The 23,631-nt window shown below is 41.8% G+C and overlaps 1 protein-coding gene across 3 annotated transcripts in view; it reads right to left on the reverse strand.

Moving 5' to 3' along the window:
* The window catches only part of LOC138763159 (E3 ubiquitin-protein ligase RNF123), a 377,998-nt gene that overhangs the window by 176,124 nt on the left and 178,243 nt on the right, over positions 1 to 23,631 (reverse strand). For all 3 annotated transcript variants that reach the window (XM_069936874.1, XM_069936873.1, XM_069936875.1), the window contains exons 29-30: positions 18,625 to 18,712; positions 8,603 to 8,690 (exon numbers count right to left, since the gene is read on the reverse strand). In XM_069936874.1, coding sequence (XP_069792975.1) covers positions 8,603 to 8,690; positions 18,625 to 18,712 — 176 coding nt within the window. The remainder of the gene's footprint in view (positions 1 to 8,602; positions 8,691 to 18,624; positions 18,713 to 23,631) is intronic.

A 23,631-nucleotide genomic window follows, 5' to 3' on the forward strand; every position in this document is an offset into this window, starting at 1 on the left:
CAGTTTTCTATTCTTTTGATACCTTTTCTCTCCCATTCTCTAAAGGAAAGGTTGTCTATTATAAAAGGGATTAGCGGATTTTGTGTCAATAGTAATTTTGGTATTTGATAATTTGTTTTTTTTCTTTCTAAGTGGATCTTCTTCCATGTATTAAGTAAATGATGCAGTACTAGTGAATTTTATATGGCACCAGCTTTTCATCCCACTCCTGTTCGGCTCCGAATCATGGGTCCTCTACCGGCATCACCTACGGCTCCTAGAACACTTCCACCAGCGTTGTCTCTGCTCCATCCTCAACATTCATTGGCGCGCTTTCATCCCTAACGTCGAAGTACTCGAGATGGCAGAGGTCAACAGCATCGAGTCCACGCTGCTGAAGATCCAGCTGCGCTGGGTGGGTCACGTCTCCAGAATGGAGGACCATCGCCTTCCCAAGATCGTGTTATATGGCGAGCTCTCCACTGGCCACCGTGACAGAGGTGCACCAAAGAAAAGGTACAAGGACTGCCTAAAGAAATCTCTTGGTGCCTGCCACATTGACCACCGCCAGTGGGCTGATATCTCCTCAAACCGTTCATCTTGGCGCCTCACAGTTTGGCGGGCAGCAACCTCCTTTGAAGAAGACCGCAGAGCCCACCTCACTGACAAAAGGCAAAGGAGGAAAAACCCAACACCCAACCCCAACCAACCAATTTTCCCCTGCAACCGCTGCAACCGTGTCTGCCTGTCCCGCATCAGACTTGTCAGCCACAAACGAGCCTGCAGCTGACGTGGACATTTACCCCCTCCATAAATCTTCGTCCGCGAAGCCAAGCCAAAGAAAAAGAAAATAAAGTATATGTTCCGGTATCTTTTCCCCTATTTTATCTAGTTCTATCTTAGTCCAGCCTGATTTTTCCCTTGTCTGGTAAAAATCTGATAAATATCTCAATTATGCGGCTCTATAATAATTTCTAAAATTTGATAACTGTAAACCACCTTGATTATACCTCTCTGTTAATTTATCTAATGCTACCCTTGAATTCCTCCCTTTCCACAAGAATTTCCTTATTATTCTCTTTAGTTCCTTAAAGAATTTTTCTGTTAAGGGAATTGGTAATGTTTGAAATAAGTATTGTATCCTTGGGAACACGTTCATTTTAATGCAGTTTACCCTATCAACGTTAGCGCTAATTCTTTCCAATGTTCTAAGTCTTCCTGCAATTTCTTTATTAGTGGCTGATAATTTAGTTTGTACAAGTGGCTTAAGTTATTACCTAACCTGATCCCTCGGTATCGGATTGCTTGTGCTTGCCATTTAAATGGTGATTCTTTTTTAAATTCTGTATAGTCTGCGTTGCGGGACATCGGACTGGTCAGCCACAAACGAGCCTGCAGCTGACGTGGACTTTTTTACCCCCTCCATAAATCTTCGTCCGCGAAGCCAAAGAAAGATAGTCTGTGTTACTCATTGGCATCACTTCACTTTTATTTGCGTTGATCTTGTACCCCCATATTTCTCCATATTCCTTCAATTTCTTATGCAATTCTTTTATTGATATCTCTGGTTCTGTTAATTATACTATGATGTCATCTGCAAATAAGCTGATTTTATACTCCTTCTTTATTTTTGTCTCTTTTATTTTATTTTCTATTCTTATCAATTCTGCCAAAGGTTCTATTGCTAAGGCGAACAATGAGGAAAATAGTGGACATCCCTGTCTAGTTGACCTACTTAATTTAAAGTGACTCGATACATATCCATTTAATGTTACCTTCGCCAACAGTCCATTATACAATGCTTTAATCCAATTTATATATTTTTCTGGTATATTGAACTTCTGTAATACTTTCAATAAGTAATTCCACTCTACTCTGTCAAAGGCTTTTTCTGCATCTGGAGCAACAGCCACTGTTGGTTTCTTATTTCTTTGAATTGCGTGGATTAGATTAATAAGTTTGCAGACATTATCCGCTGTTCGTCTTTTCTTAATAAATCCAGTTTGATCTTGTTTTACTATTTTAGGTACACAATCGGCCAATCTATTTGCTAATAATTTCGGTATTATCTTGTAGTCTGAGTTAAGAAGAGATGTTGGTCTATATGATGCTGGTGTTAATGGTTCCTTCCCTGACTTTGGTATTACTGTAATTATTACTGTCTTACATGAATCTGCAAGTTTTGTGTTTCTTCCATCTGTTTCAGTACTTCCTGGAGAGGAGAAATTAATAACTCTTTAAATGTTCTATAAAATTCTATTGGAAATCCATCTTCTCCTGGTGTTTTATTGTTCGGCAGCTTTTTTAATATATCCTGTACTTCCTCTATTTCAAATGGTTTTATTCGTTTGTTTTGTTCCTATTCTTGCAATTTCGGCAGTTCAATTTTAACTAAAATTTCCTCTATATTATCATCTTTCCCCTCATTCTCAGTTTGATACAATTGTTCATGATATTACTTAAAATTTTCATTAATCTGTTGGATTATATGTAATTTGTTTGTCCTTATTCCTTGATGCCAGTATCGTTCTTTTAGCTTGTTCTGTTTTAAGTTGCCAGGCTAATATTTTGTGTTTTTTCTCCCAGTTCGTAACACTTTTGCTTTGTTTTCATTATGTTCTTCTCCACCTTACACGTTTGTATGTAATGTTTTGCATTTAATTTTTTTTCCCGCCAGTTCTCTCCTTTTCGTTATATCATCCCATTTTACTAATTCCTTTTCTGTACTTACTATCTCCCTTTCCAACTGCTCTATTTCCCGATTGTAATCCTTTTTCATCTTAGTCACTTAACTTATTATCTGCCCTCTAATGAAGGCTTTCATTGCATCCCATAATATAAATTTATCTTTCACTGATCTTGTGTTTATTTCAAAATATGTTTTAATTTGGCATTCAATAAATTCCCTAAATTCCTCTCTTCTAAGTAGCATGAGTTTAACCTCCATCCATATGTTCTTGGTGGGATGTCCTCCAGTTCTATTGCTAATAATAGGGGTGAATGATCTGATAGTAGTCTAGCTTTGTACTGTTTTCCTAACTCTCCCTTCCATATGGGCTGACAACAAAAACATATAAATCCTTGAGTAAGTTTTGTGCCTACTCTAATAATATGAAAATTCCTTCTCTCTTGGGTGTTGCCTCCTTCATATATCCATAAGTTTCATTTCCTGAATTGATTTAACCATAAGTTTGGCTACTTTATTCTTATTACTTGTCTTTTGTCCAGTTTTATCTAACATTGGGTCCAAATTAAGGTTAAAATCCCCTCCTATCGATATATTTCCTTGTGTGTCTGCAATCTTCAAAAAAATATCCTGCATAAACTTTTAATCCTCCTCGTTAGGTACAAATATATTGAGCAAATTCCAAGATTCTGAGTATATCTGACACTTTATCATTGCATACCTCCCTGCTCGATCTATTATTTCCTCCTCTATTTTGATTGGTACATTTTTGTTAACTAGTATGGCTATACCTCTAGCTTTTGAATTATAGGATGCAGCCATTACGTGTCCTACCCAGTCTCTCTTTAGTTTGTTATGTTCCGCTTCAGTTAGATGTGTTTCCTGCACAAATGCTATATCTATTTTTTCCTTCTTCAATAAATTTAGTAGCCTCTTCCTTTTAATTTGGTTATGTATTCCATTAATGTTTATAGTCATATAGTTCAACATGGCCATCTTATATCTTGCATACATCTCTTTTCCACCTCTTTGCCACCTCCATCCCCTTTTACCCCATTTTCATGTCTTAGTTTTCTCTTATTACACTTAATGTACGACAACAAGGGTGGCAACCTTTAGGCATGTATGGATTTGACCCCCAAGGTCCCTCTGTTCATCCACACTCTTAAGTAACTGACCATTAACCCCGCACATGGCCTTCAGGTCTGACCTTCCAAATTGCATTACCTCACACTTATCCAGAATGCACTCTTTTCTGCCCAACTCTGCATCCTGTCTATATCCTTTTGTAACCAATTACCAACCTTCAGCTCCATCCACAAATCCTCCAACCTTTGTATCATCCGCAAACTTTTACTGCCCCATCTGCTGACTTTTCATCTAGGCAATTTATAAAAATCACAAAGAGCAGAGGTTCCAGAACAGATCTCTGCGGAACTCCACTAGTCACTAATCTCCAGACAGAAAACTATGCTGTATCTCTAAATTAAAATAAATTAAATCATTACATTTTAACATCCAGTTATTAGCTGAATAAGCTTGCTCTAAATGGGGACTATTTACGGGACAGATGAACTTAGCCTCTTTGAACTTGATGTTTCACAGCTGAATCTCGAACACACAAAATAAAAGATAAATGTTACCATTTCAAATGAGATGGGTTACTCCTTAGTATATTATGACTCTCTGAACTGGATCTCTGCTCATTGACTATAATTCAGACAGCTTATGGCTCCAACAAAGCAATCTACTCCATCTCATTCCTTCTCTCCTTGTTTCCCTATAACCTTGCAGCTTTTTCTCTCACATGCCCTTCAACTCCCCTCTGATCCTTTTGCCATTTTGCGATACTAAGGTTTAATTTACAGTGGGTAATTAACTCTGGGATCTAGAAGGGAACTGCTGTACCCGGGACACAGGGAGAAAATGGTAGAATGGTGCCACAGGGCACCAGAACCGTTGACATTTATCATGACGCTATTGCAGCACCAGTGACCCAGGTTCAAATCTGCCACTGTCTGCAAAGAGTTTGTAGGTTCTCCCTGTGACCTGTGTGGGATTCCTCCAGGTTCTTTGGTTTCCTCCCACATTCTATACATGTACGGAGTTGTTAGGTTAATTGGTGGCACATGGGTCAGAAGGACTTTCAACTATGATGTATCATTTAAATTTAGCTTCCGGTCTTCAACCTTGACCTCTCCTGCTGTCTGTGCAGAGTTGGCACGTTCTCCCTGTGACAAGTGTGCATTTCTTCCAAGTGCTCTATTTTGCTCCCCCGTTTCAAAGATGTGCAGAGGAAAACATAACGTTCCAACTCCTGTACTCAGTACTTTGATTTATGAACCCCAAAATGCCAAAAGCTTTCTTTACAACCCTATCTACCCCTGATACCACTTTCAAGGAACGTTGTATCTGTGTTCTTAGATCCCTCTATTCTACCGCACTCTGCAGTTTCCTACAATTTATTGTGCAAGTTTCTCCTCAAAAAGTGCAATATCGCATTCTGGCCCACGTTAAATTCCATCTGTTGTTTTCCAGCCCAATGTTTGTGTGTGTGTCTGAAATAAACATTATGCACACTTAATTGTAATATCAACCATTTCCAAATAGTTGGGCATCTAAAAACTCAACCCAGCACTTCCTGGAAGCTGTGGTGTCACTAGAGTTGGTGTCAACACCTCCCTCCCCCAACGTGAACCGAGTGTACGAGCATAGAAGAAGCAGGTGTGTCTGGGGTGGTGAAGCTGTAAGCTGGGCTTACAAAACTGTTTTTGTTGTTACAGTGTGGCTCCGCTGTAATGCGATCGTCGCGATCCATAAAATGTCATCGTGATAAAAGTGAGGTCGCGCTAAATCAGGGTTCAAGAAAATCAGCATTTTCAAGAGCATCCAAGAATATTAGCAATCAGCATTTACAGTTTAATTCTTTAAAAAGTGATTAGTATTTATTGCTTGAACATAGCACGTCGCTGACTGCGAGTGAAATCTAGAATACTTCTGAGTTGGAGGATTTTTATGTGGTCCACCTCCTGAGTTTCCAGCCAACGGAGGCTAGCCTTGATGTGTTCAATGGCTTCAGATGCTTTTGGGGGTGGAGGCTCTTCATTATCTTCTTGTTGTACACTTGCCTTTGTCACTGCTATTATGTTATGGACGTTCTTGGCATTCATCAGGTGCTCATATGTTGAGCATTCATCGTTGGCAGAGTACCACTGGTGTAGCTCTTCATTGCTCCATTTAGGCAGCTTCTCTGCACATCTTCCTCTGTAGAGCTATAGAAATCTGGCTCGTCATCATCATTTTCCATGGTAGATTGGCGTGATTAAAAGACACTTGTCATCCAAGCATGGCTGCTGTGTGTGCATTCAAACGCTCACGACTTTATGTTGGCATGGTGGAAACAGTGGAGCGAGTGGGATTTGCCAATAATGAGTGATTTTAACTTAGGTGTTCCAGTCTTGTTTACACAAAACAACAATGTCACGCGATCTTTGCATTGCTTGAACCCCTCACGTCGGTAGGGATCATCTTTGCTAGCCAGTGTACAGTCTAGGAACATCACCAAAAAACTTTTCAGTTCCGGAAAAAGAGCAAAACAAAAGTCCAATGACTCATTATATTATATCGGAATTCGCATTAAATCAGAGTGCATAAAATCGGAGATTCAATGTATAACTAATTACAGGGATATTTTAATAAAAAATAAATTTCTGCTGAAATACTGCACAAAAATTTTATAGTCATTCTGATGTCACCCCCTCTGATGGTGTAACCCGGTGCAGTCCGCACACCCTCTAGTGATGCCAGTGCCTGGAAGTCTTGGGTCTGTTAACTGGACATTCAATGTCACTGCCTGAAATAAATATATTTTGCTTTTGAATTAATTTCTTCCACATCTCATTTAGGAGCCTCTTTAGCTCACTCACTCATTGGATAAATTGTTTTAACAGCCGAGTTTTGAGTTCACCCTTGTTAGGTCTGCTTTGTTCATGAATGAGTGAGTCAAACACCAGACTGAGTCGAAATCAAGGTTCTTTGTTCTTTATTGCCGGATTGTAACACTTGCAACTAACAGTGTTAGTTGGAGAAGGCGCATTCTGCCGTTATCAGCAAGTGGTGTTTTTTATATACCTTAGGATACGTACTTAGTAAATTATCATACCATGACATTGTCCAATGAATAAACTGTTGCTGTCCCTCTCTGCTAGCCTCCTGCACATCAATTTGTCATCCCCACTCTTATCTTGAGAGTACAAGGTCACAACTGCATCTTGTTACAGCCCAGCACTGGGTGACTCCCTCTACATTCCCAGCTCATGATGTTTTTACCTAACACCCTTCACTTTCAACACAGATAGGGTGAAACAGTTTTTCCTGACCTCCATTATCCAGTCTATTTAGGAAAGCAATAATATCAGCACACAACCTTTGTTTTTCCCATGACAACATGCTCCATTTCATGTGTTGTCCACATACTCCAAAATAATTGTGTCTGTCAATCTTTTTGCATTCTTCTCCATTTATTTGTACTATAACAATGGAAAATATGCACAATATTCTCAGTGCGACAGCACTATAGAGTTGCTAAAATGCAGGAACACCTGAGGGCAAATTCAATATGGACCTTTTAATTTACCTCAATATCTCATCTCTTTTCAACCACAACTACATGTTATTGTTACAGCTTCAAGATTATGCCAATCCCTAGAACCTTCTCATTTCCTGGATGTGCTGTCTTCTCTGACACTAAGTGATCGTGCATAGTTTGGTCTACAGGTGTGGCTTTCAATACCACTGTCAAGTCAAGTTTGTCATTTGATTGTCCAAGTACAATCTGATGAAACAGCATTCTCCAGTCCTTGGTGCAAAAACATACAGACACACAACCAGACATAACACACACAGACAAATAATACATATGCAGCACAAGTATTGCATCTATATAAATAAATTTTGCTTTGTGCAAATGAGAGTCTCAGAGGATTAGTGTGAGCAGTTCCTTTGGTTGTTCAGCATTCTCATTGCCTGTGGGAAGAAGCTGTTCCTCAGCCTGGTGGTGCTGGCTCTAATATTCGTCAGCCCAATGTCCAAGAACAATGATGTCTTTCTGTGGTTAATCCTGTTTATTCTAACCAGAGCCATAGATTCAGACAATGCACAAACAGGCCTTTCGGCCCAAGCCTATGGTGACCAAAATGTCCCACCCACACAAGTCCCACGTGCCTTCGTTTGGACTATATCCTTCTAAACTCATCCTATCCATTTATCTGTTCAATTTTTTTCTTAATCGGTGCAATAGTACCTCCCTCAACCATCTCCTTCGGCAGCCTGTTCCATTCACCCACAACAAGTTAGCCCTCAGGTTCCTGTTAAATCTCTCCCCCTTACTCTTGGAGAAAGTTGGATGGTATGGTTAGCATGGCAGTTAGTGTGATGGTATTACAGTGCCAGTGACCAAGGTACAAATACAGTGCCGTCTGTAAGGAGTTTGAACTTATGTCTGCACGGGGTTTATTCCAGGTGCTCCAGTTTTCTCACTTGCTTCAAGTCATATGTAAGTTAATTGGGGTATTTGGGCAGCATGGGCTTGTGGGTTGGATGAGCTATGTCTAAATTTTAGAAAACTAAAATTTAAGAAGACTGTGACCAGCTGATCTATTCATCTCATGGTTTTTGTTGCTGGAGGCCACCAGCTCCAAGCTTTACCACTGGTGAATGTAGTCATTGAGCTTGTATGACTTCAGCTGCATATATGGTTTAATAGTAATTCGAAAAGGACTGGTTAGGAGTGAGGAAAATACAGGGTTAGCTGTATTTGCTATGTAACCCTCTCCAATAGAACGTGTCTCAAACAGAAAAGTAAGAAATTTTTGTTGCATTCAATATTTTCTGTTAGGAATGTAAAAAAAATCTCAGTACAGTGAGAGGTAAGCCTACCCTCCAGAGTCGCACAAGGATCCAGTTGGTCTGTGCCCATGGCCGCTGTTCATATGGAGCTAAGAGATTCTTCATCATGGCTATGCGTCTGTGAAAACAAAGGTACAAGTTCATCCATAATGAACATACACAACCAATGGACATACACAACCAGACAAAATGGCATTTCTCCAGACACATACACTCATAACACACAGCACGTAATATGACATATGCACAGAGATATAATTTAAAATAAATAATGTTAACCTAGCACCAAACCTTTTGGTGGTCTTGTTTGGAATGGTAGAACAGAGGGTAATGAAATTGTCTTCATTTCAATGACATGTACTAGTCTTATTGCAAGATGAGTAATTTCGATCAGATGGAAAGAGGCTGACCCACCCACTCAGAATCATTGGTTTACATGATATGATGTGTCATATCTTACCATAGAGAAAATAAGATGTTCCATAAGTGGCTCAAATTTAAACTTTCCCATTCTTTGGGTTTTTTAAAAATTATTTCATAACCTTTAATGGGAATCTTAATCAGGTCCTTTGTGATTCTTGTGGTTTATTTTTATTTCTACTGGTAGTTTTTTTTCTGTATAGCCATGCAACTTAGGAATAGTTTGGGGTTTCTACATAAAGTTTCTTTTTGTTTTTTTCTATTTACCTATGAATGATACTGTTGCATAAGAAAAATATTTTTTTCTGACAAATTGAGCTTATATTCATTTTATGCATCATTCCTTTATGTATGTATGTACTATGAAATAAAATTCAATAAAAAATATTGAAAAAGAAAAAAATACAACTCCAATTATCCAAAATGGCCAGGACTGGGCCAATTTAAGATAAACGATATTTTTAGATAACTGGTCACTTTTTAAAAACAGCTCAGTCGCAATGACAAATCACTGTAACAGTGTTTCAACAACAACAAACTGCAAGGGAAGGCTTTTAAAGCATTAAAATAATGTTTACTTCTCACCAAAAAACAACCTGAACAAAATAAGATAAATCCAACACCAAACACTCGAAATTCTACTCAGAGGTTTCTCCAAGGTTCCAACATTTTTTCAACTTGTGACGTCAGTGTGGCTCCTGATTGTTTTGGATATCCTCATTAATGTGAAACTTTTTGGAGGCAAAATGATGTAATTTTTCTGATAAATGAGGATTTGTGTTTTCTGAAATCCTCAATTATCTGAAAAAAAAAAATTGGAGCCGAACAGATGTCACTTCCAGGTCCAAAAAAAATTTTGGATAATCCGATTTCAGATAATTGAAGTTGTACTGTACATAAATATTTTAGAAGTATTTACTCAGTTACAGGACATAGCTTCTTCCCACAGGCTTTGAGATTGATGAACAATTTCCCAGCATGGCAGTCCTGATTTTGATGCTCCTGTACACCTTTCCTGATGATAGTGGGTCAAAGATACTGTGTGCTAGATGGAAAGGGTCCTCAATATTAATTTGAAACATACTTAAGCAACACTCCTGGTGAATATCTTAAACTGAGGAAAATGGTGCAAGTACCATATAGTGTAAGTTAATACAAAGGATCATCAAAACAGCCGAGAAGACCACTCAGCGGTTTCGATGATCCTCTGGATTGACTTCCAGTCTATGCTTTGCAGCTACCGTATCACATAATGATACAGCCAGCAGGACACTCTCTGTTGTGCTCCTGTAAAATGTTGTCAAGATGGGAGCCGGTTGCGTTGCCCCCTACCCCCTCACCAAAATCAATGTAGGCTTGCTGCGTCTTCTTGACTAAAGAGAAGGTATTATGAGTCCAAGAGAGGTTATCCGTTATACGAGGACCATGGAACTTTGTACTCTCCATGATGGAGCCACTGGCACGTGGTCAACCTTCGTCCTCCTGAAGTCCACAATCATTACCTTTGTCTTATCCACATTGAGACTCAGGTTGCTGTACTTACACACTATGCCAAGCCTCCCAACCTCCTCTCTGTAAGCAGACTAATCATTGTTACTGATGAGGAGGAGCGAAAGACTTGGGAGAGAGAGAGGTGAGTATAAGTGAAGCCATTTTTAAACAGAGCAAGGAGTGGAACTAGGGCCATTTGGACCATGGGAGCATCAAATTGAGAGGAGGAGTGAAAGACTTGAAAGAGAGAGAGAGAGAGAGAGAGGTGAGTGCAAGTGAAGCCGTTTTAAAATGAGCGAGGAGGGCAAACGAAGGATTAAAAAGAGTGTTGATTTGTGGGAATGTGTACTTGAGATATTTGACAGGGACAAATCAATGGAAGGGAAGCTAAAGAGGAGGAGCCAGTGTGTAAATGGCCCTGGGTAGGGGTGCAGCTTTGAGGCTTTGAGAGGCTTCGGCGAACAGAGGTTGAGGACCAGCTTGATTGCCAAAAGGTAAGGTCTTTGATTTTAATGGAGACAGCAGCTAGGGCAGTGGAATGCTCCAAGTGCAGCATGTGGGAAATCTGGGACAGCACAATTGTCCCTGCTGAGTACACCTGTATTAAGTGCATCCAGCTGCAGCTCCTGAGAGATTGTGTTTAGGAGACGGAGCTGGATGAACTCCAGATAATTTAGGAGGCAGAGATAGTTATAGAGGAGCTTCAGGCAGATAGTCACCCCTAAAAGGAAGGAGACAGGTAACTGGGTGACTGTTAGGAGAGGGAAGGGGGAGAAGCAGATAATTAAGAGCACCCCTGTGGCCATTTCCCGCAATAGCAAGTATACTGTTTTAGATACTGTTGGTGGGCGATCTACAAGGGACAACTCAAAGTGGTCATGTCTCTGGCACACAGGCTGGCCCCTCGGTTCAGAAGGGAAGGGGGTTGAAGAGGATAGCTATGGTAATTGGGGACTTGCTGGTTAGGAGAGCAGATAGGAGATTCAGTGAATGAGATCAAGGGTCCCAGATGGTATGCTGCTCACAGAAGCCCGGGTCTGTGGCTCACAGGAGCCAGGGTCAAGGATGTCTCTGATCACGTTCATAGCATTCTGAAGGGGGAGGGAAAGCAGCCAGGTTTTGTGGTCCACATGGGGATGAATGACATGACATAGATAGAAGTAGGGATGAAGTCCTGAAGAGGGAAAATAGGGAATTTTGGAAGTTAAAAGGCAGGACCTCAAGGGAAATAATCTCAGGATTGCTGCCTGTGCCACATACTAGAGAGGGTAGGAATAAGAAATTGTGGCAGATGAATGCGTGGTTGAAGAGTTGGTGTAAGGGGCAGGGATCAGATTTCTGAATCATTGGAATCACTTCTAGGGAAGATCTGACTGGAGGGGGACCAATATCCTGGTGGGCAGGTTTGCTAGTGCTGTTGGGGAATGTTTAAACTAGTTTGGCAAGGGGTGGGAATCAGATTGTAAGTGCAGAAATTAGGGTAGAAGGACAAAAGACTGATGTTATGTGCTCTGAATTGATGAGGAAGGGCAGGCAGGGGACAAAAGATAAATGTAATAAGTTATAGGGGATGAAATGAGTCTATTTCAATGCTAGGAGTATTAGGAATAAAGGGGATGAACTTGGAGCATGGATCAGTACGTGGAACTACGATGTGGCCGTTACTGAAACTTGGCTGGAGGAAGGGCAGGATTGGCTGATGCAAGTACCAGAGCTTAGGTGTTTTAAAAATAATAGGATAGGAGGTAGAAAAGGGGGTGGAGAGATAGCATTACTAGTCATGAATAGTACCACATAGTACCACTACTATAGAAAGGGAGGTTGCTCCATAGGGAGTGTCCACTGTGTCAGTGTAGGTGGAAGTCAAAAATAGGAAGGAAGCAATCACTGTGCTGGGAGTAGTCTGTAGGCCCCCAAATAGCCCTCAAGAAACCAAGGAGCAGATAAGCAGGCAAATTTTGGAATGGTGTGGGAAATACAGGATTTCAACTTCCCTTATATAAGCCACTTTTAGGTGGCCAGAAAATTGACTGGAATCTACTGACTGGAAGAGGGATAGATTGGGATGAATTTGTCAGGTGTGCACAAGAAGGATTCCTGACACAGTAATGTGGAGAGGAGAAGCCACACTGGATCTGGTTCTGGTCAGGTGGGAGAGCATTTTGTGTCCACAACTCTCTTAGCTTCAACGTAACTATGGAAAAGGATATAAACATTCAAAATGGGAAAGTGCTTAATTGGAGAAAAGCTAATTATGAAGGGATGAGGCAGGAACTAGCAAGAATAAATTGGAAACAGATGTTTAGGAGAGAAAGCACAGGAGTAATGTGGAGGAAGTTTAGGGACCACTTGTGCAGGGTTCAGGATAGGTTTGACCCACTGGGACAAGTAAAAGATGGTAGGAAAAGGGAACCATGGCTGACAAAACAGGTCAGGCAATTAGTCAAGAGGAAGAAGCAAGCATACATTAGATGTAGGAAGCAGGAAGGGCTCATGAGAACCTATATTTTCACTCATATAATGTGCACACACATATAACACGCAGAAAACCTTAAACTAAATAAAAATATTTTCGTATAACGTGCGGGTGTACCATAGCAGTCCCGTCCAACATCTTCATAAAATGTCCTATAAAAATCAAAAAAACAAAATGGCACATGCACAGATAACATTATCAGCCTGTCTAGCTATCACCTGCATTCAATCTAGCCTTATCAGTATAAAAGGCCCTTGCATTTAGTGCTACCTTTGAGATCTTGAGTATCGGTAGTTCTGAAAATGCAATGAGTCAAACTCAAACGTTACACCGCTAATTTTAAACTGAAAGTTGCTAGCAAAGCAGAAGAAACTGGCCACAGAGCAGGAGAAAGAGTGTTCAAGGTTAGCGAATTGTCCATTCACCAATGGAGGAAAGAGAAAGATGAGCTTGAGAAGAGGAATCCACGAAAGCATGCATGTTGTGGCCCAAGAGCTAAATGGCCCCAGTTAGAGTCTGATTTGAAGGAGTGGGAACATTAGTCAAAGAGAACAAAATCAGGCTGTATCTACAGTCACCATTCAGATGAAAATAAGACTATGGGCATGTGAAAGAGACATTCTAGATTTCAGGATGGGGTTCCCCGGATATCAAAGTTTATGAAGCGAAATGGATATCAGCGACTTCCTGAAGATTGGGAACCCCATTGATTTTCGCAGCTTCGTCGCCAATGAAATATGCAAACTTAAAATCACACCTGCGGATGTCATTAACCTGGACAAAGTCCCGATGGTCTTTGATATCCCCACCACAGGAATTGTGGCTGCTTCTGGAACAAAAACTGTGGCCAGACCCACTACCAGAAATGAAAGGTCAGGCTTTACTGTAGTCCTTGGCTGCACTGCAAGTGGCACTAAATTCAAGCCAATGGTCATATTTAAAAGAGTAGCATTGCTGTGAGAAAAAAAGCCCAATACTGCGATTGTGCCTGTAACAAGAAAGGTTGGATAGGTTCCAATGTTATGAAGCTGTGGGTGGAAAGGTGTTACGGGCCAAGACCAGACAGATTTTTTTTCAAAGAAATCATTCCTCATATTTGATTGCATGGCAGCTCACAAAGAGCATTCAACACAAAAGCTTATAAATGCTGTTGGCGTCCACATTGCAGTAATTCCGGGTGGATTGACATATAAATTGCAGCCACTTGATATTTCCATTAATCATCCATTCAAGATGTTAATCAGCTCAAAATGGGAGGAATGGATGCAGAATGGCACTGATCAATTCACCCAGCCGGACGGTTGAAAAGAGCAACCTATACTGAAGTTTGCAAATGGGTTGCCAAAGTGTGGGATAAGATGACATCAGAAAGACTATGCAGTGAATTCAGAAAAGCTGGCGTAATATACAAGGATGATGGTGATTCCACCACTGATGACGAAAGCAGTGAGAGTGATGACATGTCAGTATCGACTACAGTAACAGAAGAACTGTTGCAGGCTGTCCTAACATATTTTAATGAAGAGTGAACAATCCAACTTTGAAGGATTTGAAGGGGTTACAGATAATGATGAAGACGACTAACACAGACGGATGTGTAGAACCTTGGTGTCTCCTTCTAAAGTGAACAATGAGGTGCTTTGGGTAGCATGGTTAGCGTTGCGGTTAGTGGAGTGCTATTATAGCACCAGTAATCTGGGTTCAATAACCATTACTGACTGTCAGCAGTTTGTACATTCTCCCTGTGTTTGAGTGGGTTTCCTTCAGGTGGTCTGGTTTCCTCCCACCCTCCAGGAACGTACAGCAGTTCGTAGGTTAATTGGTGTATTTCAGTTGTTATGTTTTTTGACTTTAACATCTTGTCCACCTTTTTTTTACTTGTTATTTAAGATGTTATTTTAAATTAAAGTGATTAAAAAAACAATTTAATTTCAAACAATTGGCTGCTCAATTAAGTTCACTTTTATATTCAACCTGTAAAAAAATTCTTGTATAACATGCTCACACATATAACACACAGTGAGTTACCTGGTTTGTAAAAAAAAAATGATTATAATGTGCGTAGAAATACAGTATATGGTAGCCAGGAAGGAGCTCAAGGACATAGAAGAGCTCAAAGGGGCATGAGAAGGCCTGGGCATGTAGAATTAAGGAGAACCCCAAGGTATTCTATGTGTATGTGAAGAACAGAAGGATGATGAGAATGAAGTTGGGCTGCTATAGTATTCACAACAGAAAAGGACCTTGATTACAATGAGGTCGGAATTGAACAGGCCTGTGTGCTGGACAATGTGTAGATTAAGGAAGTGGAAGAGTTGGATCTTCGTAAAAACATCAAAATAGACAAGTCCCTAGGGCCAGATGCAATATATCCCAGGCTGCTGTGGGAAGTGAGGGAAGAGATAGGTGGGGCAGTAGCTATGATCTTTGAATCCTCTTTGGCTGCAGGGGAGGTGCTGAAAGATTGGAGAATGACTAATGTAGTCCCCTTGTTTAAAAAAAGGTAATAGGGAGAATCCCAAGAATTATAGATTGACGATTCTTAAGTCAGTGGTGTGCAAACTATTGGAGAGGAATCTTAAGGATAGGATCTATGAGCATTTGGAGAAGTACAGTCTTCTCAAGGATGGCTTTGTGAAGGGAAGGTTGTGCCTTTCGAGTCTAATTGAGTTTTTTGAGGAGGTAACAAAAAAATTGATGAGAGTTGTTACAGAGTACTTAGAGGTGGTTTGGGGAGGATTGTTAGAGCAGCTTGCACACACACATTTTAAAACACAGAATACTTGCAGGATTTTTGCAGAGTGCTTTTTGCAAGAGGCAACAAAGTATCAACAGCAGCTTGCCTGGGAGAGCATGTGATCTTTGCAGGCAGAAGAGAACAGTTTTGCTCTCAGAGAGGGAGGGTGTGAAACAGAGAGGAGAGAGACAAAAATCCGTTCCAGAGGGACAAGCTGGCAAACTTTGGAAGGCTGCCTGGTCAAAGGAGAAGACTGGCAGTATGAAAGGTGACCTGAAAGAAAGAGGATCATCTGGATAACCCTGAAGGGAGCAAGTTTCGTCAGCAAGACTGATTGAGAAGGAATCAGTTGTGGATGTCCTGGGAAAGGAATCTTTCTCTGAAAACCAGCAAGAACCCTCCTGCGTGGTAATCATTTGCCTGTTAAGCAGCGAAGACTGGTGAACTTTGTTAATGCTAGCTTCTGTGCATAGTACAAGAATTGCCTGCAACCAGTGAGGTTGGATTGTGATCCAAAGAACTTTTCTAATCTTAAATATACATTACACATTCCTGTGCTTAGTATTAGAGGGGGGATTAAGTAGTTAAGTAGGTTAAGTAATAAGTTAAAGTTCAATTCTGTTTTCTTGTTCAAATATAATTAAAAACTACTTTTGTTTAAGTGACCCTGTGTTGTGGTGCATATCTATTGCTGCTGGTTTTTGGGGTCCTCTGGACTCCGTAACAGCGTAGGGTGGTAGATGTGGTCTACATGGATTTTAGCGAGGTATTTGACAAAGTCGCCCGCGAAAGACTCCTCCAGAAAGTCAAGTGGCACGCGATCAGTGATCAGTGGAACCTTTAATGTGTGGATTAAAAAATTGGCTTGTAGGAAGAAAGCAGAAAGTAGGAGTGAAAGGAAAGTATTCTGCCTGGAGGTCAGTGATTAGTGGAGTGCTGCAAGGAACTGTTCTGGGACCCCTGCTCTTTGTGATTTTTATAAATCACCTGGATAAAGAGGCGGAAGGATGGGTCAGTAAGTTTGCGGATAACACGAAGGTTGTCAAAGGTTACAAGAGGATATAGACAGGATGCAGAGTTGGGCAGAAAAGTGGCAGATAGATTTCAATCTGGATAAGTGTGAGGTAATGCATTTTTGGAAGGACAAACCAGAAGGCTTAGTACACAGTTGCAGTCGGTTACTTAAGAATGAGGATGAACAGATGGACCTTGGAGTCCAAATTCATATATCCCTCAAAGTCACTGCACTGGTGGATAGGATAGTTAAGAAGGCCTATGGGATGCTGGGCTTCATTAACAGGGAGATTGAATTCAGAATAGAAAGGTCATGTTGCAACTCTACCAATCTCTGGTGAGACCACACTTGGGTGGTCTGTATTGTGTTCAGTAATGGTTACCTCATTATAGGAAGGATGTGGAAGTTATGGAGAGGGTGCAGAGGAGATTTACTAGGATATTGCCTGGATTGGAAAACAAGTCTTATGAAGCAATGTTAGAAGAACTGGGACTTTTCACTTTGGATCGTTGAAGGATAAGAGGAGACTTGATAAGAAGTCTACAAGATTATGATAAGCAGAGATAGCCATCACCCATTTCCCAGGGCAGGATCAGCAAACATGTGTACAAAGTGAAGGGAGGGAAGTTTAGGGGAGGTATCAGGAGTAATTTTTTTGCCCAGAGTGTTGTGGGTGCCGGGAATGCCTTGCCGGGGATGGTGGTGGAGACTGAAACATTGGGGGCATTTAAGACAATCTTAGACAGACACATGGAGGAAAGAAAAATAGAGGGTTATGGGGTATACTGTGTTGTATTGTTCTATGAGGCCAAGTGCTGTTTACTGAATCAGAGACTCCTATTGCTGAAGTTGTACCTTTAACCATCAGCAAGAAATTCAATTGAAAAAGCTACACTATGTAGAATTCAACATGATAAAGTCTAGCTTTTTGAACGGAACCTGACAACAGTTCAAACCGAATACAATACACAAATGTGCTGCAGAAACTCAGCTGGTCACGCAGCATCCACGGAAAGTACGGCATGACCAATATTTTGACCTGGGTCCTTCATCACAAGTAAGCAGAAACAGGCAGGTGCCCTCAATAAAACTGTGTTCGAAAGGGGTGGAGGAGAGAAAGGAGGGAAGAAGGGGCCAAGGGAGGAGCATAGGTGGACACAGGTGAGAAGGTAGAAGCAAAAAAGAACTGAGAAGAGATAGTGGGAGAGGATCAAACCAGACCCTCTCAAAATACTCTCAGAGAGCTAGAATCCTCTGCTAAAACTGTACCCTTAAAGAGCACAGCAGACAGATTACATCCAGAAGAACATCGTTTCAATGGGTTTATCATATTTTCAAATACACCAGTGTTGTTAAAAAAAATTATTTGGGGCACTACTTTTCTCTTTCAGGTTTTTAAAGTTCAGTTGGTGCTCAATATATATAAGGAAGGAGGGAGGGAAGGGAGAGGGGGAAAAGGGGAGAAAATGACACTGTGTATATTCAAGAGGGAAATGTTTGGGTGTATTTTGGTCAGTATGGTCAATAGTGTGAAAAATAAAAAATTTTTAAATATATATATATTTTGGAATGAAACCGAATAGTGGATAAGAAAGAGTTCAGAAAGAGAACTTTCTCCGACAGCATAAACTTAGGACAGAATTACAACTGCAGGGCCTCACAACTTGGAATATCTAGTGCTAGTGAACTCCTATTATTCTCCATGTGTTGTTGCTCAACCATTTCCAGGACAACACATCAGAAGAGTGTCACATTGGTCACAAGTTTTCACTATGTTTAATTTGGATTTCTTGCCAGTCACAAATTGTGATTTCACCTCCAGCAAATAGTAACATGAAAACCTGACAATCAGTAAGAAACAAACTTATTGAGTCTGTATTGCACATGCAGTAACTAATGATATCTGTACTTACTGCTCCTCTGGGATGCGCTCAACTGCTCGCAGCGAATGAGGGTAGCAGACATAGCTGGCAAGAGCCTGCATCAAAGAATCCTTAATATCTAAATGAGAGAGAGAGATATAGAGAATTTAGGTTAAAATGGCTTAAGTTAAAATGTGATGATTAATCATAAAAAGGGAAGCCAGAATGGACAGGGAGCTTACTAGCAGCCAAGGACAAAAAGTTCAGCTGGATATGTTTTTTAAACATATCTTTTCATGGTCATAGTGAGAGACATGCAGGAGACAAAAGATTGATAAGAAGGGTGAGAAACAGAATTTAGTGTATGTAGAGTTCGCAGCGTACGTAACGAACGTGATAATTAAAAATGCAGTTGTACTTAGAATGCTTTTGCAATACTAACCAATTAAAACAGTATTAATAAGAAGGGGAAGGGCAAACAACAAGGGTATAAAAATCAATGCACTGTATGTATCGGGGCTTAACTGGTGAGAAGCCAGTTGAGTCCAACTCTGCAGACTTGTAAATAAAGCTTGTCGTGTCATCAGTTTTAAAGAGACTCATGTGTGAGAAGTTTTATTTCTGACAAATGGGGGCTCGTCCGGGATCTACACTCCAGCCGTGAGGGGAGGCGAGAAGAGGGACATCGGAGGTGGTGCACCCCGCTGAGTTCAGCGGCTCCTAGTCCCTTGCTCGTCGCTTCGGGCGGCTTGAGTGAGTGGTATCCGGACAAGGTGAAACGACAAGACGGAGAGGAGAAGGGTGATGGTTCAATCCCCGAGAAGACACCGGTAAGTGACGACTTACGATTGTGGTGTGGGGATTGGGTAACAGGTGTAACGGGATACACCTGTTTGGATAAAAAAAAACCTAACGTAATAGATCAGGTATAGAGCTTTTGTCGTGGCGTGAGGACCCTGTCGTGGGACTCTAGGATAGACCCCAGGGAAACCTCGGCGGTAACCGAAGGAGGGACAGCACCTCCGACGAAGTGCCGAGAAGAGAGGGGTCGACCCCAGGGAAACCTCAGCGGTAACCGAAGGAGGGACAGTACCTCCGACGAGGCGTCTGAGAAGAAGGGAGTAGGGTCCAGAACGAGAGGGTCCTCAGCAACGATAAACGGATCTAGGTGGGAAAATGGGAGGATCAAAATCTAAGGGCTCGTCTGATAATTCAGGACAATTCCTGGGAGTTCCCCTTGACAGCCCTTTGGGGAGAATGTTTGAAAATTGGGATAGTAAAAGATATCGAGACAAAAACAAGAAAAAGATGGTTCAATATTGTCTCCTTTGGTCGAAACAACCTATTAAAGGTTCCTCGGTCTGGTGGCCGAAATTTGGATCTGATGAGGATTGGGTTAGACAAGCATTAAACATATATGTAAATTCGAGACCAAAGGTGAATCAAGAAGAGTCAGCGTATGCATTTTGTTGGGTTCCCTGGCCAGGATCCTTAACAAAATGTTTTAAATTGAGGGTAGCGGGAGAAAAGAAGTGGGAACCTCTGGACAACCTTCCCCCTCCTTATATTCCCCCGGTGCCTACTGCGCCCAAGGAAAGCTCATTACCGGAGGGGAAAGGTGATGAATCTGATTGCCCCGAAAGGGGCCGGGAAAAAAAGAATGAATTAAGGGAGTCGGACCCTAAACTTCCACCGGTAAACTGACCCTGGACAAGATCCCAGACTGGTCCAGGACCATCAAAGTTTTCAATAAGCCTAAATCCCCTGAGGGAAGTTCCTATGGGAGGACCGGGAGGGGGAACGGGATATGTGAATGTTCCCCTAACTAGTACAGAGGTGCGGGGATTTAAGAAAGAAATGAAAAAGTTATTGTAAGATCCTATAGGACTGGCCGAACAGCTCGACCAATTCCTGGGACCAAACACATATACGTGGGAAGAGATGCAGGCAATAATGGGAACATTATTCTCACCCCAGGAGAGGCAGATGATTCGACGGGCTGCCCTCCTCATGTGGGAATATGAACAACCTGGGGACCCCAGACCCCATGAACAAAAATATCCCTTAAATGAACCCAGGTGGGACAAACGAACACCCGAGGGATTGGCAAGTATGAGACAATATAGAGAGTGGACAATTAAAGGGATACGGGAGGCTGTGCCAAAGGGTCACAATTTCACCAAGGCATTTGGGAACCACCAGGGGAAAGACGAGTTCCCTACTGATTTCTTGGAGAGGGTGAGAAAGAATGTCCAACAGTATGCGGGCGTGGACCCTAGTACACCAATGGGTGAACAGCTTATTCGAATTGAATTTGTTTCCAAATCATGGCAGGACATTAGAAAGAAACTAGAAAAGGAGGAGGACTGGAGCGAAAAACCCCTAAGCGACCTGTTAAAAAAGGCGCAAAAAGTATATGTGCAGAGAGAAGAAGAAGATCAAAAGAGGGCGACAAAGGTTATGGTACATACTATCCGACAGATGAATGCCGAATCCAGAGGGGAAAGAAAACAAAACCTTCCTCTAAACAATCCAAGATATCCAAGAGAGGGAAGACCCCGGAGGTTCGTTAAGTGCTATTACTGCAATGAGGAAGGACACTTTAAGAGGGAATGCCCCCGATACAAGAGGGAATTGCGTGCCCTCGAACTTATGGAAGAAGATTAGGGGGGTCAGGGGTTCCAAATATTGGGGACCAAGTATAAGAGGGAACCCCTGGTAAAACTAAAAATTGGTCCCAAGGGAGAAGAGGTGGTGTTTATGGTGGACACAGGAGCGGAACGAAGTAGTGTAATAACTGTGCCAATCGGGACTGAACCTGTAAAAAGTAATTTGAAAATTTCTGGGATAGAAGGTGCTCCCAGAATGGTATCAATAATTCCCCAAGTAACAGTGAAACTGGAAGAAAGAGAAGGGGTACAAGACCTCTTGTTGTTACCATCGGCTGGATTTAACCTCCTAGGAAGGGACTTACAGGCTCTCCTAGGTTTGGGTGCTCTCCCTGTGGACGGAGAAGTGCGAGTCCACCTCTGTGCTCTAAAGGAAGAGGATGAACGGCAGATTGACGAGAGAGTCTGGTATAAGGAGGGAAATCGAGGAGGTCTGGACATCCCACCTTTACATGTCACATTAATACCAGGTCATCAGCCGGTAAGGAAACGTCAGTATCCTATTTCTTTGGAAGGGAGAAAAGGGCTACAGCCGGTAATTGAGACTCTAATACGAGACGGACTATTAGAAGAATGCATGTCACCTTATAACACCCCTATACTCCCAGTGAAAAAGTCAGATGGATCCTATCGCCTAGTTCAGGATCTAAGAAGTTTGAATGCTATTGTTCAGACCCGCCACCCAGTGGTGCCTAATCCCTATACTATTATGAGTCGGATTCCCCCAGACCATGAGTGGTTTAGTGTTATCGACTTGAAGGATGCCTTCTGGACGTGTCCATTAGAAGAGGAAAGTAGAGATATGTTCGCGTTTGAATGGGAAAATCCATGGACAGGTAGACGGAGACAGCTTCGGTGAACTGTATTTCCCCAAGGGTTCACTGAATCTCCGATCCTGTTTGGACAAATGCTAGAACAAATCCTGGCGGACTATCCACAATCTGATGATTCCCAACTAATGCAGTATGTGGACGATTTACTATTATCAGGACCCAAGGAACAAGAAATGAGGGGAGATACAATTAGACTCTTGAATTATCTGGGGAAAAAGGGTCTACGGGTGTCCAGGAACAAGTTACAGTTCGTTGAGAGAACTGTGGTATATCTGGGACACCAAATAAGTAAAGGACAGAAACGGATTACCCCTGAACGGATTGCGGGAATCACTAGAATGCCGTTACCCCGTAATAAGAAGGAAATAAGACAATTCCTGGGACTCTTAGGTTACTGTAGGTTATGGATAGAGGACTACTCAGCGTTGGTGAAGTTTATGTATGAAAAGCTGACAAATGAAAATGAATATCCATTGAAATGGACCCAGGAGGAGGAGGGATGGTTTGAGGACTTGAAGCATCGCCTGACACGAGCCCCGGTACTCACTCTGCCCTCTTTAAAACAGCCCTTCCAGCTATTTGTCACTCATAACCAAGGAACAGCTGTGGGAGTTTTAACACAGGAAAAAGGCGGTCAGCGACACCCAGTGGCTTTCCTTTCCAAAATGATGGACCCAGTGTCTCGCGGATGGCCGACGTGTATCCAGGGAGTAGCGGCTGCTGCTCTGTTGGTAGAGGAAGCACGTAAACTTACTTTTGGAGGAAAGATGACTGTGTACACCTCCCATTCTGTGAGTGTTTTATTAACACAAACTGCCCATCGATGGCTGACTGATTCTCGCATATTAAAGTATGAAACCATTTTAATGGTCGGAGAAGATCTACAGTTTGCAAAGATTAATAGCTGCAACCCAGCTCAGTTTTTATACGGCAGTGAAACAGAGAGAGAGGTGGAGCACGACTGTGTCGAGTTGACGGATCTTCAGACCAAGACCCGAGAAGACCTTTGCGATACTCCTCTGGGAGAAGGATATGAATTCTACATTGACGGCTCCGCCAGATGTGTTGACGGAATGAGAAGAAGTGGGTATGCTATAATAGAAGAAAATACTTGGAAAGTAGTAGAATCCACGAGACTACCCGGAAGCTGGTCAGCACAGTCCTGTGAACTATATGCCTTGCAGAGAGCCCTCAGAATACTGGCAGAGAAAACTGGAACGATTTACACTGATTCCAAATACGCATACGGGGTAGTGCATACCTTTGGTAAGATCTGGAAGGAGCGTGGTCTAATTACATCAAGAGGAAAGGAATTGGCACACGAACAGATGATTACTCTGACTTTAGAAGCCTTGACATTACCCCAGGAAATAGCAGTGGTCTACATACCAGGCCATCAGAGGGGAGATACCCCGACAGCAATTGGAAACAGACTGGCTGATGAAGAAGCCAAAAGGGCAGCCATGCAACAAGAAGTCCGTTTGCTGACCTTAATCCCAATAAGACAAGGCATAAAGAAGGCTCCCATTTTCACTGCTAAGGAAAAAAAGGACATG

This window comes from Narcine bancroftii, chromosome 5 (assembly GCF_036971445.1).
Source record: "Narcine bancroftii isolate sNarBan1 chromosome 5, sNarBan1.hap1, whole genome shotgun sequence".
Taxonomy (NCBI): Eukaryota; Metazoa; Chordata; class Chondrichthyes; order Torpediniformes; family Narcinidae; genus Narcine; species Narcine bancroftii.